The following is an 18,941-nucleotide window of genomic DNA, read 5'->3' as shown; positions in this document are numbered from 1 at the left end:
TATGTAAATAAATGAATGCAAACACAGTGACTATAGCTATACGATGCTGTCCTTTAACTGGCTTTATTAATATGGATGAGACAATTTAGCTTGCAAAATCCCTGTGCAAACCTTTCTGTCATCTTTACAAACGACACAACGCAAACAGTACTTGAGGTGTCCAGTGTGTGCATGACACAGGCTTTCACTGCACCTACACTATGCCTGTGTATTTAATGCTGAATCATTTTCATGCAGAAATATCCACACAACAACACGTTCTGCACAAAGATGCATTCATCCGGGTTAGGCATGTGTAGGTTATTTAGTGGCTTGAGGGCAGGGGGGGTCACAAAAAAAAAAGAGAAAGAAATGAAGGTGAGTGATGACGCATGCATGAATGTGTGTGTGTGTGTGTGTGTGTGTGTGTGGAGATAACAAGCTCACCCATCGTCCTAACTAAAAGAACCAGTCTAACCTGATCGACCAGGGCTCTGCTGAATTCCACCCCGCTCCTTTACCCGTTGTGGGTTTCTCTGTGAGCGCGTACAAGAATCAGAGGCTCTGTGTAGCTAGCCGATTTGTGTCGAAGGTGTCGTGTTACTATACACTCGGTAACCAGCGAAGCCAAACGCCTCACCATTATTTTTTTTTATTTATTTATTTTTTAAATGAATGAAAATTTAACACAAGGCTTGAGAGACAGCAGTCAAGGGTTTGCAATTTTAAATGAAAATAATAATTTGAAGTACAGGACGAACGCGGATGCATGAGCTGACTAAATAAAGTGCAACTTTCAGGCTTTTCCAGATAAAAAACTATGAATGAAATGTGACGACATCATTTTAAGTCGACCAGTGAGTTCTAAGTCAACAAGAAATGATGCAGAAATTCAGAATACACTGGCCGACAACATTGCGAACGGTCATTTTTGCGTAAAACGGCCATCTTTGTAAGATTTGTTGAGTCGGATGATTCACTGACCTCTCAGAAAATCAGAAAATTCTTTATATATACGGGAGATTAACAACGCTTTGTTGCAGCCCTAACTGTACACCTTGCTGTTGGACAAAGGATCACTTAGCACTTAGCTGCGCTTTAAGTAAATAACACTTTCTTTGTACTTGTGTTTAGATGCTGACTGTACTTCTTTGGCTTTATACCTGTACCCTGCACAATGACAGTAAAGTTTAATCTAATTGGAGGAGTGCATTGATTATTATATCCCAAACAAAGCCATGTGCTTTGTTGCCCCAGACCAGATAACAGTAGCAGCTATTTTTATAGTCGAGGGCTGCACGGCGCTTCAGCGGGAGGTTTATCTAAAGGTCTTAACCTGAGTTTGACCAGCAGCCAGATCGTACAAAATATGAGTCCTCTCTCTCTCTCGCTGCTGACACATCCTTCAGGATACCTTTTCATCTCCTCCTCCCTACTCATTGTTCTTTTCTGCGGCCTGCATTATTTGTTTGGCGAAGGAGCATTTAAAAATCACACGGGAAAACTGATGCGTCGCATTACCTCTCCCTAAATGAGTCATAAAGTTCAGTTTTGTATTAACAGAAAAATGAAACGCAGTCCGTCGACTCCAGGACGCGCCGCCCAAATCACATGACCAGTTTGAGACGACGTAACTGGACTTACTAAAAATAATCTATGCTCTTTCAACATGACACCCTCTTTCCTATTGGTGGAAAAATGCATCACGTCAACTAATGACAAAATTATATGGTAATGTTTGGTAAGGAAGAGGGAAATACAGTCTGAGGAGTGACGACGGAGAAAGAGAGAAGGGAGTTTTGAGTTTAGACTTTACTTATTGTGATGCCTGATAGTTTTGCAAATTGTTGTAAATAGTTGTAAATGCTAATTTGTTACATAAGCTTTTGAACTTTACAGTTTAGATTTGTATCCCAAGTTATAAAAATGACTCGTTAAACACGTTTGCGGTTTTCACGGTGAGAAATCTACCTCAGATTTTATGTTTTTAGTGTGGTTTTAGGCCCAGTGTGTTAATACGATATGTCAAAATGAAAAAATAACTGTAAAGTCACACGTGTGAGGTTGTGCCGAAAAGAATGACACCAAACAAGGCGAGGTAAACTGTCTTAAAGATGAAATATAAAGGTAAAACCAAAAGTAGTTAAATAAAACGGCCACTTATACTATAGACGTCAGAGGGTTGAGAGTCTATCATATATGTTGAAATGCCTTGTGGGTAAAAATACGAGAACAACGCCGTGCTTTTGGCGTCACCCCTGCGGGACATTTTCCCAAATCAATTGCGTCCTTTCGAGCATATGATTCATTTCCGTCCCCTCTGAGCATCCGTCCGCTCTCCCCGCTCCAGCTCGCCTTGCTCTCTCTTTTATCCAGGTGTGTTACCGTGACGATGACGGGGGGGCGGGGGGGGGGGGGGGGGAGCCACCTGTGGCCTGCACCTGAGCACTAATTGTTGGCCGTCTCCGTGGTTGCAGAGGCAAACAACGTGCCAGGCGAAATGTCACCGCGGCGATAAACTGGGCAGCAGTCCCCGGGAGTTGTAAAAGAGGGACATGATAGGACACGGGAGATCAGGGGGCGGGGCCTAAAAATAACATCACGTTACTAAATTTTATTTTTTTCCACTTTCTTAAAAAATTGAAATGAGAAATTAATTAGTAATTGTGCGTTAAAAATAGGTAGACTATCGGCCTGCTGTGGTGGAGTAAAACGGCATCTTTTAACGTTCCACTGTATAAATGGACACCGTGTCTCTAGCAGCTCCTTCCTTGACACATGGGGTAAGAATTAAAAACACAGCTAAGAATGTCTCTGTTTGAGAGGCTGACATAAATCATCTACCTGCGCTGCTGCCTTCACCTTCAAGGCCTTAAACGACCTCGCCTCTCAGTATCTCACTAACATTCCCGCTTGCACACTTAGGTCATCCTCATCCATCCAACTCACCCTCCCACCTGCTCGCTCGACCACCGTGGGGTCCGGAGCCTTCAGCCGCCCCGCCCCGCCCCCTGCCTCTGGAATGCCCTCCTGAGAAACACTTAAAAAATTCAGACTCTGTCACCACCCTAAAATCCCAGCTTTAAACTTATTTATTCAGACAGGCCTACTCTATTCCATAGTCTCACTTTTATCTGCTGTCATTTTTATGTAACTGTATGTTCTATATATTTGTACGTGTGTATTTTAATTGTGTTTTATTTTAACAATTTTGTACGGTGACCTGAAAGGCGCCTGTAAATAAAATGTGTTATTATTATTATTATTACCTCTTTTAGTTAGAATAGAATATAACAGAATGTCTTTATTGTCATTGTAGTACAACGAAATTAAGGTGGCCGAGGTCCAACCTTAGGTGCAGTAAATAAACAAATAAATAAATAAATAAGGTAAGGAATGTAAGAAAACTAGAATAAAAAAAATATGTACAAAACTATAAGACTATAGACACTGGCCATCATAACACTGTTATTGCAACATGAAGTTATTGCACATTACACATATGAAAGTTATTATAAGTTTGCACATATGAAATTATTGCACACTTGTATTGCACATTACTACGGGCAATGAAACAAGCTGAAATTGACCAACTTTATCTCGGGACCTAAATACCACTGCACCACTGCACTTTAGTCACATTTAGTTTTACATTTACACTTATATTGTTTACCTTGTGTGTTATGTGCAATTACTGTTTTACTGTAGTACTTTTTTACTAATGGCTGCAGGTATAAAAACACATTTCACTGTGCATTGTACTATGTACTACTGTGCATGTGACAAATAAAACCTTATCTCTTATCTTATCTTATGATGTCTTTTCGCTTCTACTCCACGTCGGATTCATCCATTTATTTTCTGTAACCGGGGGTCGCTGGTGTCACTGGGCGAGAGGTGGGGGTACACTCACACCTACGGCCAATTTAGAATCACCAATGAACCCTACCTGAGCATGACTTTGAGTACCTGGAGAGAACCCACGCAGACACAGGGAGAACATACAAACTACTACACAGAAACAGATTAGAACCCAGAACCTTCTTGGCGTGAGGCATCAGTGCTAACCACCACGCCGCCACTGTGCCGCCCTTTAACGCTTGTCGTGTGTGTGTCCGATCATCTGGGTCAGGTAACACGTCATGTGTGAAAAACAACACAGTATGTGTCTGCTTGGTGATAGCCCACAAAACGAACCAGCAAACAACACGTTTTATCTGATATATAAACCACCGCTCTATGTCACTGTTTCATGTGGCTAATTCAGAAAACTCTGTTAAACTCAAATTTACCAACTTTACCTGTGGTTACCACGTCTCCGCTACCACTCCACAACATGTCACTTTTTGACAGCTTTATTTACTTTGAGGGTTTGGATTAATAATAAAACTTAACGAACACATTAAAACGCCGCTAAATAAAATCGTACACATCAAAATATGCCGCCGGACATGTCTTCCATCTCGTTCTTCTGATGGATTTGAGCTTTTTCCTTGACTTTGCACCCAAACATCTGGCCATACTTTGATTTATAACACGGTCTTTATAAATATTAAGTGAAAAGAGGAAGATAAAAACACACTCCCAAATCAAATAGATGCCCGTTTGTCTGTAATTTGTGGTGTGACATGGATGATTCACACGGGATTCAAATCACAGACAAACTCTGCAATTATTATAAATTCCTAGAGGACCCCGGGTAAAATTTGGGGCATTGAGTATCGGCACTGGTTGCCCGAATCGATTTGATTCTGATTCAATTCAATAACAATTCATTTAGAGTAGGGCCGGGACTCGATTAAAAAAATGTATCTAATTAATTAGAGGCTTTGTAATTAATTAATCGAAATTAATCACATTTTAATCGCATATAAATATTTGACCTGAGGACAGTGAGAAGTAATTTTTTTCATATGGATTTATAACAAAATTTCCCATCCACGGGGCCGACCAAAGCGGTCTCATCAGCTTCTTCGTTCATGTTCACTGTAGTTTGTTGTTGTCTGAAGTAATGAACGCTAGTTGGTGCTCCAGTATAATCGGTCCGCAGAAACTCATCCAGTGAGAAACGTTCCGCGGTGCAAAAATAAGTGTGATTAAAATGCGTAAAAAATGTTTAACGCGTTATTTTTGTGTAATTAATTAATCTTAATTAACGCGTTAAAGTCCCGGCCCTAATTTAGAGATATTTTAGTTAGTCTCCACAATATTCTCCCTCTGGTTTCTCATCTTTCACGTGTCTTTCGTCTCTGGCGTAATACTTTTTAGAGCATACTTTCAGGCCTGACGATGTCTCGCATGTCCATATTAAGTTCAATATTAACGAGACAAATGTTGATAAAGCCTGCATATTTTTGGCAGCGTAGCAGAGGAATAAAGTTTAGTTAATTATTAAAGATGTTGCCCTTGCAGGCAACCTCAGTTTGGCAACTATGAGCAGCATAAAAGCAAGATGTTTACAGCAGTGTCTATTTCCGATTCGAATCTGTCTTTAATTATTGTGCTGTCTCACGAGATAGTGAAATGAATTGATAAAAATCCAGACTGCACCTTTTATAAATTTTTATCTGCAGTTTGAATTAATCGATTAAACTGCTTCATCCAGATGTTAGCAGACGCTGTTGTAGTTATTTTGCTTTTATGCGGCTCACAGTTGGTTCGCCTCTGATTACCTGCAACATCTTTAACAATGAACCAAACTTAAAATAGGTGACTTGTTAATATTGAACCCAAAGTCCGTCCTCCGCCTCCTTATCCTCCTCTGGTGAAAGACAAACCCATCATTGATGTTAACAGCATTCCTGGGATCGCTCCACCAGCCCGACCCGGTCGCCCTCCGGCATTCCAGCCGCAAAAAAAACCTATCAACACCCACCATCACGACCTCCGCTCTAATCAACTACTACTACTTTATTACGCTTTATACTAATCGTTGCTATGCTGGAGTCTCAATTCCCCCACACTAAATTTTTGCTCGTCTCTATATGTTCAAATTCTGCTTCCATACCATCTCCACTGTCCATTCATTCATCCACACACTTGCTCATTTGTGACTCCACTTATTATTCAACAATACGACTACTATTCTCTCAAGTTCATGACCGTGCGGCTACATTTTCCTGTACGTCGCGGCTCTGCCTCACCTAATACTCCTGGTGGGTTTCTCTGTGACGAGACAAACAGGAAACAAACAACGGAAATCGTCCTTGTTTCAAAACTAAAAAGGGCGGGAGTACGGAGCAAAACTATGGATAACTGTGCATGTGACAAATAAAACCTATCTTATCTTATCTCATCAAATAAAGGTGCAACTGTGACTTACGCTACAACGCAAAACATGCCATTCCCCCTCTAAAAATCAAGATTTTTCTTAAAAATTACCTGTATTTACTTACTAATCTTATCTAATTACCTGAAAACTTTCTGAATGTTTGAAAAGCGTCCAGCCAAGATATGGAGATACTGGAGTCAAACATAGATCTGTCTCGATCCGTCTTAAAGGCGGTGGGTGTTTTGTGAATTCCTAAAAAAACGCAGATTTACAAACCGTGACAACTCTTGGCCGCGCACAACGCTGGTTTGGGAATTGCAAACCAGTTCAATTTGTTGACGGTGTACACAGAACCTCTGTTTGATTGTAAACCTGCTCCCAAACGCCTCCTTTCTCACTCCTGCCGATCCAGGATTCAGCTCTCGCAGGGCTTCTCTGGCATCGCAGAGGGGAGAAAAAATCAAATCGAGAATGAATAATCGTTAAGAAAACGCATCGCTGACAGTCCCTGGAGAGATAGTTTTTCTTTTGTCGTCTTCTGATTGAGAGGGGGGTCAGGTAATCTGAAGCAGGAGCTAATGGACTCTTCTAATCTTTTCCTTTAATCTCCTGTTTGGACTGTGAGCATCCTCCAACAGAGCGCTGCACAAGCCCTTCAGCGTCTACCGGCCATTCTAGACACCGTTTGCTCATGATCTGTTGAAACTAACGGAGAAGTCTCCCCTGAGACCGTGCAGCGTTAATTAACCCTTTCTACAAAAAGATATTCCCTTGAATAATTGGACGTGCGGCGCTAAATCCACATGGGACACTCGGAGCGTTGATCGTCTAGACACAGATGGAATCAAATTACAGCACAGTAGAAGGCAATATGCATATTTTATTCCCCAACAAGTAGCTGATTTATGAACAGAAATAAAGTCAAAATGCTCGGTTATTGAGGAGAAATATATAAATATATATACATATCTACAAAAGGAAAAATCATTATGAATCCACTGAGTTGCAGATTTCTTGAATGCACCAGATTAGAAATGATTCTGAAAGAAAAATTCACAAATTTGGAAGTCTCGCGACACTGGTTTCGAACGACAAATCTCGCAGGATGGCGCAACGAGATTAGTGAAAGCTGATTGGATTTTACAAAAAAAAATGACGATAGAGAGGAGGCGGAAGATGGGAAACTAGAGGGAAAATGTTGTTAGGAATAACACAAATCTCTGGAATCAATGGCGGCATTAGTAAAATTGCTTCAAAAGTGAAATTTGAATCGAATCGGGACGTCGTGGATCGGGACTGAATCGACTCAGGGAATTTGTAGTGTGACCAAGCCTTGAAGACGGACTTTTGGACAGCATCTGTAGGGATTAACGTGGTCATTTCCTTATTTTCTGACTTCAATCGAGCCGCCTGTGGCGACATACTCAGCCATCCTAGTCGTGATATATCTAAAATACAAAAAAAATAAAAACAAAGCTGAAACAAAGACAGCTGGTATTGTTTCCTTGAAGAGGTGTTAAAGTGGAGTAAAGGTTACAACTGGTTAAAAACAGGAAACCACCCTGGTTAATCTGAACAACGTCCTCCAATTCGGGCCTAATAAAAACCTGAATTTGTTTTATCTTTGTTTTTGGATAAATCATTCGTTTGAGAAAGTGGCTGGGAGTTTAAAACGCTTTCAAAAAGCCGTAAATCAAAAGGTTAGACGGAAACTATGAGTGGTAAAACACTAATGCCGCCATGTTAATGGTGCACTATAGTAAACGATAATAAAACAATTCTCCCAGTAATATGAGCCTCTTTTTCCATTTAGTCACGCAACAAAAATGATTAATTATCTGCATGTCATGCGTAAAACTGTGATTTCAACAATATCTAACACCGTGACATACGGTAATCCCTGCGACCAACCTTTTTTTGAGCCGCCACGATTAAATCTCCATTAAAAATCACCCAGTGTGACTGAAAACTACATCCTGCTTCTGAAAAATGCCTCTTTAAAGCCACCAGGGCAGTTATTATGAGAACGAACAAAAGCGAGGGATGTGTTTGACAGTTCCCAACAGCCGTGACGGGAGAGGGCTCTGCTGCCATACCTGTGGGACAAACTGTGATATATTTCACTTAAGCTGCCGCCGACTTCGGCGACGGCTAAGTGAAGTCTGAGCTGAAGCGTCTTAAATAAAAAAAAGACTGCACAAAAAGTGTGAAAGAGAAACCGCTTACGTCTCTGAAGTGTGATCAGCTCGTGTGAGAAATGCGAGAAAATGTGTGCATGACTGCCACAAACAATTCCTGCAGACATATAAGTGAGAGTCCCCGTCCCCGGCGGTTTAAACACAACACGGTTTAATTGCTAAGCCGTGATCGAAGCTTCAGCTCTCTCGGAGACGTTCTGCTGCCCGAAAAACGTGCAAGGACGGACACGGGAGTGGGGAAGCCATGTAAATGTTGACTCTTGTATGCAAGAGATTTATGCAAACTCCCTCCTCTCGCGCAGACAGACGGGACGGAGAGGGAGCTATATTGGGTGTGGATTCTTGTAACAACAGCAGATGGAAAGTTTCCAGTTTCCCACAAGTTTTCCCTTGTATGTCGTCCCCTCTGTGTCTACTGGGACAAGACAAACCAGTTCCCCTTTTTTTTTTCTCTATCCCTACCCTACCTCATTCTGACACACACTCATCTTGAATTATTGGCTGAAACCTACACACCGTATCACCTGTACACAATTTCTCCACCTTACTCACTCCCTCCCATCTTATCCATATCGTCCAAGAAGAGGAAAGAGGAGAAAGAAGGAGGAGGAGGAGGAAGAGTTCCTGCTCCACCGTTGTTTTGGTCCTATCTTTTACCTCACAGAAAACGCCCAGTTTCAAGTCAGGCGAGAGGCTCATACATTTGTTAATCACGGAGCATCAAGGGTGTTTAACATACGGCACGTGGGCCAAAACAGGTCACGCCAGAGGGTCTAATCTGGCCCGGGGCATGAATTTGACTCTAACAGACAGTTTTTCAATCAAAGCAAGACAGTAGACATGAAACTGCGATTATTTTGTTTAAGAAATGTCTTTACATGTTTTGTAAACATGGATTTTCATAACACGCTTCTTTGAACTAAAACAAATGGAAGAATTTGGAGTTGTGTGGCTAATAAACACTATCAAACCTGCTTTGGAGCACATTATGTGTCAGGGCTGACAGCTTCTATTAACCCAGGATGGATTAGATATTTACCTGAGTCAAATACGAGAGACATCACCATTTAAAGTTTATATATAGATACAAAAAGTATGTGTATAGCTGTAATTTTATCTTTGTATGGAGAACATTATTATTTTTTTACACTTTTGGAGCCTAAAATGAGCAAATTAAGAAAGAGAACTATTTTTTTAAACTTTTTAAAAACTTAAAATCCACTTTTTTCTAACTTCTTGAGGTTGTTTACTCTAAAGAAAATGTTTGTTTACAGTGTTTACTCTGAGCTGTCACACCCACCTGGCTAACTAGCTCAGCTACCTAGTCAGCCAGGTGGGTCAGTTAACCTCTTCTCCTTACCTGTGCCTCGTCAGCGCCGCTGTCCCGGTCCAGTTCCCCGATGTAGTACTGCTCCATCCACCGCCGGGCGTTCTCCGAGTGCCGGTGCGGCGGTCCCTCCATCGCCCGGCTGACGTCCTTGCCCGAGCGGCTGCGTATCAGCGCCTCCCCGCCGGGGTGCATCCGCAGGAAGGCGGTCACGTCGTAAACCCTGGTGCCCATCAGCACCCAGCAGGAGTCCGTAGTGCAGTGGCGGGCCACCTCCCTCTCCGAGAAGAACCGGGGGGACGTGGACGGAGACATCCTGACGGCGGAGATGCGAGGAGTCCACCTGAACCGAAAACTTTAACACAGGGTGGGGAGCAAGACAGAGAGAGAGAGAGAGACCTCCTCGGAGGGACCTAACTACCGGACCGAGAGCTCAACTTTGCCGTTGACGCCCGGAGGAGGCGAAGTATCCACAGGAGAGGGGCGGGGTCAGGGAGGCGTTCACGAGCTCGGAAAAGATCCTGGATACTGATAAATGGCAGTTAAAACTGCTTAAAGGTTCCTCAAAACACCCACCCCGCTTAACAATCCGCCGTCCGTTTGTTGCTTCGGTGTCGTATAATCAAATATTTATCTAACTATTAGCATTATTTTTCACGTTAAACCTGACAAAACCTCACATTTACGTAAACCGTTCGCACATACACAATTCCTACGTGTTCCTTGAACGTAGCGTATCATCCAGAAGCACCTGTTGCTCTTAAAAGGACGTCAGATGGCCAGAGGTTTACGATGTGGCGTAAACTCGTAATAATACCTTAAAAAAAATAAAAAAGTTTTTTATATAAATCAAAACCAATTAAAAGTAAACGTTCATTGTGGGTTTTAATATTAGTAGGTCGAGTGAAGGGTGACGTGACACGTTTAAAGACGTCGTAAACGTCCGTCATCGCTTCCTGATCAATACGACCCCTGAGGCGTTCAAAGACGACACTGTCAATCTACTGTCAAGTCTGACACTGCAATATTTTTTGACGTTATAACAAAAAATGTGCACTCTTATCATAACATATTTGTGTATGTCTTTTAAAAAAATAAAAAACATATTCGAATAAAATAATTGAGGGTGTATTTATTTATTTAGATGTATTTTTTTAAGTTTTATCTCCTGGTTCGGCGAGTCTTGCTGCTTCTGCTGCCTTTACGTTGCGTCGGAAATACTTCATTTTCTATCCGTGAGCACAAAATAAAGCACGTAAAAAAAATGTCAAATAAAGCAATATCGAGGTTATTAATGTTCTATATATAGTTTAGCTGGTTAAAATGCGTTTAACTACTGACATTTAGAACTAGTATTTGACTAAATTTAGAATATTACATGCGGCCCTGAAGGCACCGTGAGACTCACAACTTGACTAACAGCGCCCACACGTGTTTTTTGGTAAATATGAGGAGTCAAAACCCCCTTTTAAAGACGTGTAAACCACAATTAAATTTAACAATAACAACTTGACATATTGTAAAACAGGTTATTAGACATACATTTAAACTGACAAGCCTGTTTAGATGCTTGAAATATCCACTCAAGACTAAATTTATGTGTAATTGTCCTAGACACTGCTCCAGTCTCACAAATTGCATATAATGTCATTGTACGTGCACTCAGGGCCGTTTCTAGCTTCGTGGGGGCCCTAAGCAAGATGCTGTTTCGGGGCCCCTAGTTTGTCAAACTACGATGAAGAGATTTCTAACCCTTAGATGGATTCAAGGAGTTTTATTGTCATTACACACATGTTGGTACATGAGGTGGAACGAAATTAGTTACCCTGGTCCCGGTGCAAGGCAAAGCAGAAACAGTAAAAGTATAAAAATAGAATAAAATTAGCTAACTCAGGACAAAAAAATAGGCAAGTAAGTAATATAAATACAGAAAGTGACAATTGTGCATAACGACTGCATTCAGTGCAAAATGTGTTCATTCATTTGACCAGGATTTATTTTTCAGACCACAACTTTTCCTTGAAGATGATGGTTCACTACTACCTGTGATGTTTTACCTACTATAAACTCTTCTGACTAGAGGACGCAGGAAATGGTCTGTATAAATTACTACTAATCAGCTCAAACGTCAGCAAAAAAAATGTCACTGCTTCTGAATTTGGACCTTATTGAAAGTTTCCACTGACTACCACAAGAGAGCGCTCTTTCTACAGACTCTTCTCGTGAACTGGATTGCAATGCTGCACCTTGCTCCAATCATCAACAATCAACACTAAAACACAGCACAGAATCAGTGAGGACAACTAAATAAATACTTAAATATGACACTGGATTATCACAAAGAGAACTATTATAAACAGTAGAAATGTATTTAAAAGGTCCTGAATAAATTTAAGTCATTAACAATTCTTTTATTTGTAAAAAGCTGCTTCATAGTTCAAAACTGTCCATTATGTGACCCCAAAGAGGGCTTAAAGCGTAACCCAGAATCCTGAGTTTGTTATTGATGCAACATGATTGAAACTGAATTTAAGTTAGGATAAAAAGTGTTGATAATCACTTAGACGTGTTAATATACCAACACTAAATTAATGCTCTGTACACAAGAGTTTAAAACGCACACTTTTGTTTTCTGTGAAGGATAAATACTATTAAACATCTGCTAAATAATACCCACTACTGTGACAGCTGTGATATTATAACAATAGATAATGTTCACTAAAGGTATAATACCTATACATATACTATATATATAATGATTCACACCAAAACTGAGAAATCATTGAGTATGTGTAATTCAGTTTATTGAAAACATAATATTACATTTTAACTTGTCAAATGAAATAAGAAGAAGTGTAGATGTATATTTTGATTTATTTTATTTTTTTCGAATTCGAAAGGTGTGAAAACCCACACCACTAAAGTGAGCAGTAGCACAAGTTGACAGAAGTTAATGAAAGGGAAATCAATCCCTTCTCTTCTAGCTGTCAGCTTGTACTGCTGTCCACTGAGATGACAGGAAGTCCTGACCTGTATTCAGGAATCCTCCTGCTCCACTGGTATCTGACTTGCAGCATCCAGCAGAGGCGAAGGTAAACCCAAAAACAGGTAATCAGGAATAGAAAGTATCCAACACCTGATCTCTGTCCAGCAGAAACCACAAGAAGAGAAGGTATTCCCACTTTTAAATAACCCCCCACCCACCAACCCCTCTTCCACTGCTCTCTGCATTGCAGCAACATGTGAAGGAGGAGGCATTCCCCAAAGTACGTAACCCCCTCCTCCACTGATCTCTGTCCAGCAGAAACCAGAAGAAGAGAAAGTATCCCCAAAAGTAGGTAACCCCCTCCTCCAATGTCACAAGATGGAAAAGTAAGCCGCCTTTGCAATGCATTTTTCTCATACAATCTCGATCTCTCAGCCTCACCAGTGATTTGGCTTGTTCCTTATAGGTACATGGGACGTACAGTAATGTAATCACAGCTCAGAAGCAACACAAGTAACATGAATAAGCCAGATGAGCGGACTCCGGGTGCAGCCGGTACTGATTTTGCCACGTTTTAGTCTATAAAAACACTTTTGCATTTTTTACAAGTTGGTATTTTTCAAGAAAATACACCCTCTGAAAAGTGTTGATTCCTTCTCTTGAGCCGCTAGATGTTGTCACTTAGGTAGTGCTCACTTTAGCTAAAACCCACCTCTCTGCCCTGTCTGTGGGCTTGGTTCCTTCAGATAATTTTAATTATATATATTTTTTTTTCTTTTTTTTGCCCAACATAACAGGGCTTGTAGCTGAAGTGGTTAACTAGCTAATTAGACAGCTAATGAATGAGTCTGTGTGATTTTAGTTTAAACATTGTCAGTCTGGAGCATAGACTGTATATAAATATGGACTTCCTTCCACTGGTCAAACTGATGCTATGCAATTTTTGAGCCAGAGTCTGTGCAATACTGTTGAGTTATATACTGAGTTGTTGTACAGCTGGATAGAGTAGGGTATGAATGAAGTCCTGTAGCGTTCACTGTGGGAGTGGAGCTGGATCGGTCTGATGGAGAATGAGCTCCACTGACCCTCTGTTGTCTGGTGTAGTGGATGAGATGGATTGTCCATGATGGAGAGCAGTCCCTCCTGTCCCTCACTTGAGACAAACATCTCCATCTCACTGCCAATAACATGACCAACCTTTCGGATCAATCCTACTAATGTCCTTTTTGCTGGTGCTGCTCCCCCAACACACCACAACAAAGTACAGGACGCTCACAACAACAGACTGGACACAACCTCAAACAGGATCAAATGTTCAGACGATGATGGATCAGTCATAGTCTGAGTAGTTTAAAAAATGTTCATTAGCTCATAAACATTAAAGTGCTGTTTAGTTGCCCACCTGTTTCCTCGTCACCCACCTCCCCCCTCTCTCTCTTAATCATCCTGCCCTCCTTCTTCCATTGAATTACAGCTGCTTCTAAATATAACCAGCACAACAATAGAGTTCTCGATAATAGACTTGGTGTCAGTGTCCGTGTAACCTGAATCTACAGGTGCGACCTCACTGCTGGCGGATGTGGGCGGCGTCAGTTTGTGGTTTCAGATGGACAAGCGGCCAACGGTCTGTGTCTATAAGAGGGACAGGATTCACATGCTGATGATCATTTCTTCATCGCCAGGCATCGACACTCATCCATGGCTACCGTTGTTCCTGTGAGTATCTGCATGTGTGTTTGTTTGCTGGTGAATTTCTGCCTCTGCATCCCACACCTTGGGATAATTCTGTTATTGCGTCGTTCTTGCCTTTTCATTAGGAACACTAGTAAAAAAGGAAACAAATGCCTTCCAATACACTCTAAATCTTTGCTTCATGACTTAAAACATGTCTCGGAAATGTAGTAATTCAACTGGACTGAATTGAAAATGTTATTTAGTCTAGAGGCCATTGACTTAAATATGGACAAACACAGTTGAATGAACAGCTCTCTCTGTTATTTTAAACTAATGCTCAATACCAGAACCTTCATGAAGACAAGATTTAGTGCAAGACTGTTATATTAGAACGTTTTCACCACTGTACCTAATAAACTGGCAAGCGAGCGTAAAGCTGCAGTCTGTGTGAAGTATTTAGTCATTCTCAGATTGTTGACCTCATGTAAAATTATTCAAACTATAGATTCAAACTTATAACACGTGTATTAGTACGTACACTCACTTGCCAAAACATTAGGTACACCAGTAAAAAAGCTCTAAATCCTCCTTCTTGTCTGTTCTGATGTTCGGTTTATGTTGAAACAGCATCAGAAAGGTGATAATTCAACTGGAGGACGTGGTTTGAGGTTCTGTTAAACTGAATTAAGCACATTAGTAAAAAATGAATCTTAATATAACAGTCCTGCACTAGATCTTAGTTTTGTGACTTTTAAAATGTTCACTTTATGTTGAAACACCATCAGAAAGGAGGTGATTCGACTGGAGGATGTAGTTTGTGGCTCTGTTAAACTGAGTTGAATTAAAAAGTGTTTCTGTTACTTGGCCTATCCCACTGACTAAAAAAGGGGGTTGCCAGAATAATATGAACATGTGTCGGCACAGACTCCAAAATGAGAACACAGTTGAATCAACAGCTCTCTCGGTTTATTTGAATCAAATTCTGAAAACCAGAACCTTCATGAACCTTCAAGATTTAGTGCAAGACTGTTATATTAGAACGTTTTCACCACTGTACCTAATAAACTGGCAAGCGTAAAGCGTAAAGGTGCTTGTCCCAGTCTCTGTGAAGTATTTAGTCTTAAAATAAACCTTTCCTGTCGATTATTGTCTAATGAAAAATTATTTATTCTATTAATTCAAACCAATAACACGTGTATTAATATGCACACTCACTAGCCAAAACATTAGTTTGTGTTTAAACAGCGTCAGAGAGGTGGTAATTCAACTGAATGGTCATTCTGGAGGATGAAGTTTGTGGTGTTGTTAAACTGGATTGAACTAAGCGTGCTTCTGTTATTGACTCGCTGACTAAAATGAGGGTTGCCAAAGTATTAGGAACATTCATGGAGACAAGATTTAGTGCAGGAGTGTTATATTAGAATAGCTTCACTAGTGTACCTAATGAAGTGGCAACTGAGCCAGTTAAGACATGTTATCGTAAGGTCATAGACATGGTTGGACTCAGTCTCCAGGAAATTCATGGAAGTCAAATTAATGTTGAAGTCGAGGTAACACGACTCTGTGTGTACGTGTGCATGTGTGTGTGTGTGTGTATGTGTGTGTGTGTGTGTGTGTGTGCGAGAGAGTAAACAAGTGTTGGCGGACAAATCGACACGATCAGGTGTCAGTCCTGTAAATGAATCTGTTCCCTTTGTGAGACCGATCGTGTGCGTGTCCCTGGTTTTTTGATGGAGAGGGTGATTATGTCTGAGACTGGAAGACAGACGCTAATTAAAAGGGTGTGTGTGTGTCCAACATATGAAGAGTGACCCATCCCATCTACTCCAGCATCTATTAAGCTCCAGTTGATCAACAGGATGGTGAGGCCAATAATGGCAAGCTGCGGCTAAATAGTTAGCGTTATTTCCCACGATGCAACAGGGGTGAAATTACTTATTAGGTAACAAAGTGTGTAGCATAAATATAGATCAGTGTAAGTACGCAGACGGCTAAGTTAATTAGTTTCCTAATTTAGGCTTAGAGTCGGCATGCAGCTGCACCGTTGCACAATTCTGCATAACTAACCGGTCAAAGGGGACTCAAGGGGACTTTAATGGTTTACTCCACATCACTAATGACTTCTGCAGAATTGTATTAACTTTAAAATTTATTAGAAAGCTACTCCATTCCTGTAGCGTCTATGAACTAATTACTATCAGATCCTCCATCCTTGTGATTTTTGGTCTTGAAGCAGGACAAAACAAACTTTAAGACCAAATCCAGACCAAACCGCCATGAATAGGGGGCCGCCCCAAAATGAATTCTTGCCCCAGGACCCCTTAGGAAGTTAATTTCACCAAGGTTATACATAGACACACTCTAAATCTTGTCTTCGTGAAGGTTCTGGTACTTAGCATTAGTTTAAAATAACTGAGAGAGCTGCTGATTCAACTGTGTTTTTATTTCGGAGGCTGTGGTTCGTAATGACACACGATCTTATTATTTTGGCAACCCCATTATATATAGTCAATGGACAAGGATAAATAACAGAGGTACACAAATTAAATCCTCCACAATGATCATCCAGTTGAATTACCACCTTTCTGACAATGTTTGAACATCAGACCAGTCATGAAGGAGGATTTAGTTCAGGGCTGTTTTATTAGAATGCGTTCGTTTTCACTAGTGTACCTAATGATTTGGCAAAGGAATGTAGACAAATTGGTGAGCTAAATTAGCATGGTAGTTTACATTTTATAGGAATTTGGATTCCATTATGAGACGTGTTTCATAAAAAAATACTTCTGCATCCAGTTGGATAGTCCTCCAACCAATCAGAGCCATTTTGTTGTAAACTAATTCAACTCCACGGCGCTCAGATGACATGTAGGACTACGCCACTGTTAACTCTTCTGTCCATCACCATATAAAGCCCCCACCAAAACACCAAAATGATCTGATTAGACAGGCAGATCTTTGCAGGAGCATAATCAGTTCCCAACAGAGAGACTCCAGACAGCAGTGGTCGGGGGGACGCTGGTCTGGCTTCGAGTGGATTTGTGAAACCAGTTTTGTGTGGTCACGGTGCATCTAACAAACTGCTTCTCCTCCATTTCCTTGACTCTCAGTTTGCATCCTGCTATGCCAGCGCTCAGCCCCTGCAGCTGTTCGGGAGAGGACCCAGGGGGGCCAACTACCTGTCGCTGCTCACATACCGGGGCCCTCGGTGCACGCCGCGGCCCCGCCTGGCGTGCCACGCTCCCAAGATGACGCTGCGGCAGATCTGTTGCATGCTGAAGGTGATGAAGCAGGTCAGGAACCGAGAGGCCGCCGCCGCTGCCGCCGCCGCCAGGTGAGACACTCCTCCTCTGCACTGCAAAGAAAGTAAAACAAGGCTGTGAGAACCACGCTAGCAGTTATGTTAGCAAAATACTAAGTGAAGAAGCTAATGTTCTCATAATGGGACTTGTGAGCTCGTCACAAAACGGTTGGCGTTCAAATGGTCACATTCACCTTAAGTCAACAGAACCCCGCTGCTAGGCAACAGTTAGCATCCAGAAGCTAACCGTTTGCAAGCTAGTGGCCGGGTAACTCAATGCTGGAACGTAAAGATACGCCATATAAGATTACAAAGAAAACCATATGTGACTATATTGCTTTATATCAGCTTACTAATGTCACAGTTTGTGACCTTAAGCCTTCTCAGAATATCAGTTTACCGCATAATTAGTGCCCAAACGATTTGACTGGCCAATGTAGAAATGTAAATATTAGGTAAAATGTCTGTAAAGGTTCCCAGTCATCCAGGTCATTGTACATCCAAGAAATAACACAAAAACAAAAGGGCAACTGGTCTTCTAGAGTTTGTTCAAGACATTTCATCCAAGTAGCTTCTTAGATTTCTAAAGGACTGTTGGGGAGTTGGAGTTCTATTAGCAACAACTTAGTGGTGTCCACCTGAAACTAATTTGACTAGAGTCTGTTAACAACCAGATACTCGCCTGTAATTGGATTTTTTTTGGAAATATTACGTAAAACCTCCAAAATTAAATATGTCTGTGAGGGTTCTCAGTTACTCAGGTCATTGTACATCCAAAAAGCAAAGCTGAACCAAGAACAAGAAGAAATTTCACGCAAGTATCTGACTTGCGTGGAGTTGGGGGTTTTATTGGGAACATCTGTGGGTGGCGTCCACCTGAAACTCACTTGACTAGAGTCTGTTAACGACCAGATACTCTCCTGTAATTGGAGGAATTTGTTTTGGAACATATACTCACAGATAAAACAACTCCAGCTGCCATTCTCTTTGGAAATATTAGGTAAAACCTACAAAATTAAAAATATCTGTTGGGGTTTTTAGTCATCCAGGTCATGGTACATCCAAAAAGAGCAAGCTGAAACAAGGGCAACTGGACTTGTTGGGTTTCTTGAGGATGTTTTCATCCAAGTGACTCTAAATGACTAAATAATTTATTGGGAACATCTAAGAATTGTTGTGAAACTGATACTCACAAACTCTATTCT

General features: G+C 41.1%; 1 protein-coding gene across 1 annotated transcript in view; it reads right to left on the bottom strand.

The window, feature by feature from the left end:
- Nucleotides 1–10,232, bottom strand: part of fa2h (fatty acid 2-hydroxylase) — a 35,029-nt gene extending 24,797 nt beyond the window's left edge. The window contains exon 1 of the mRNA XM_084555212.1: nucleotides 9,809–10,232. Coding sequence (XP_084411338.1) covers nucleotides 9,809–10,090 — 282 coding nt within the window. The 5' untranslated portion in view covers nucleotides 10,091–10,232. The remainder of the gene's footprint in view (nucleotides 1–9,808) is intronic.
- Nucleotides 10,233–18,941: the final 8,709 nt, after the last annotated feature.

The sequence above is a fragment of the Chelon labrosus genome, assembly GCF_963514085.1.
Source record: "Chelon labrosus genome assembly, chromosome: 11".
Lineage (NCBI taxonomy): Eukaryota > Metazoa > Chordata > Actinopteri > Mugiliformes > Mugilidae > Chelon > Chelon labrosus.
This window is presented reverse-complemented; position numbering and strand designations above follow the sequence as displayed.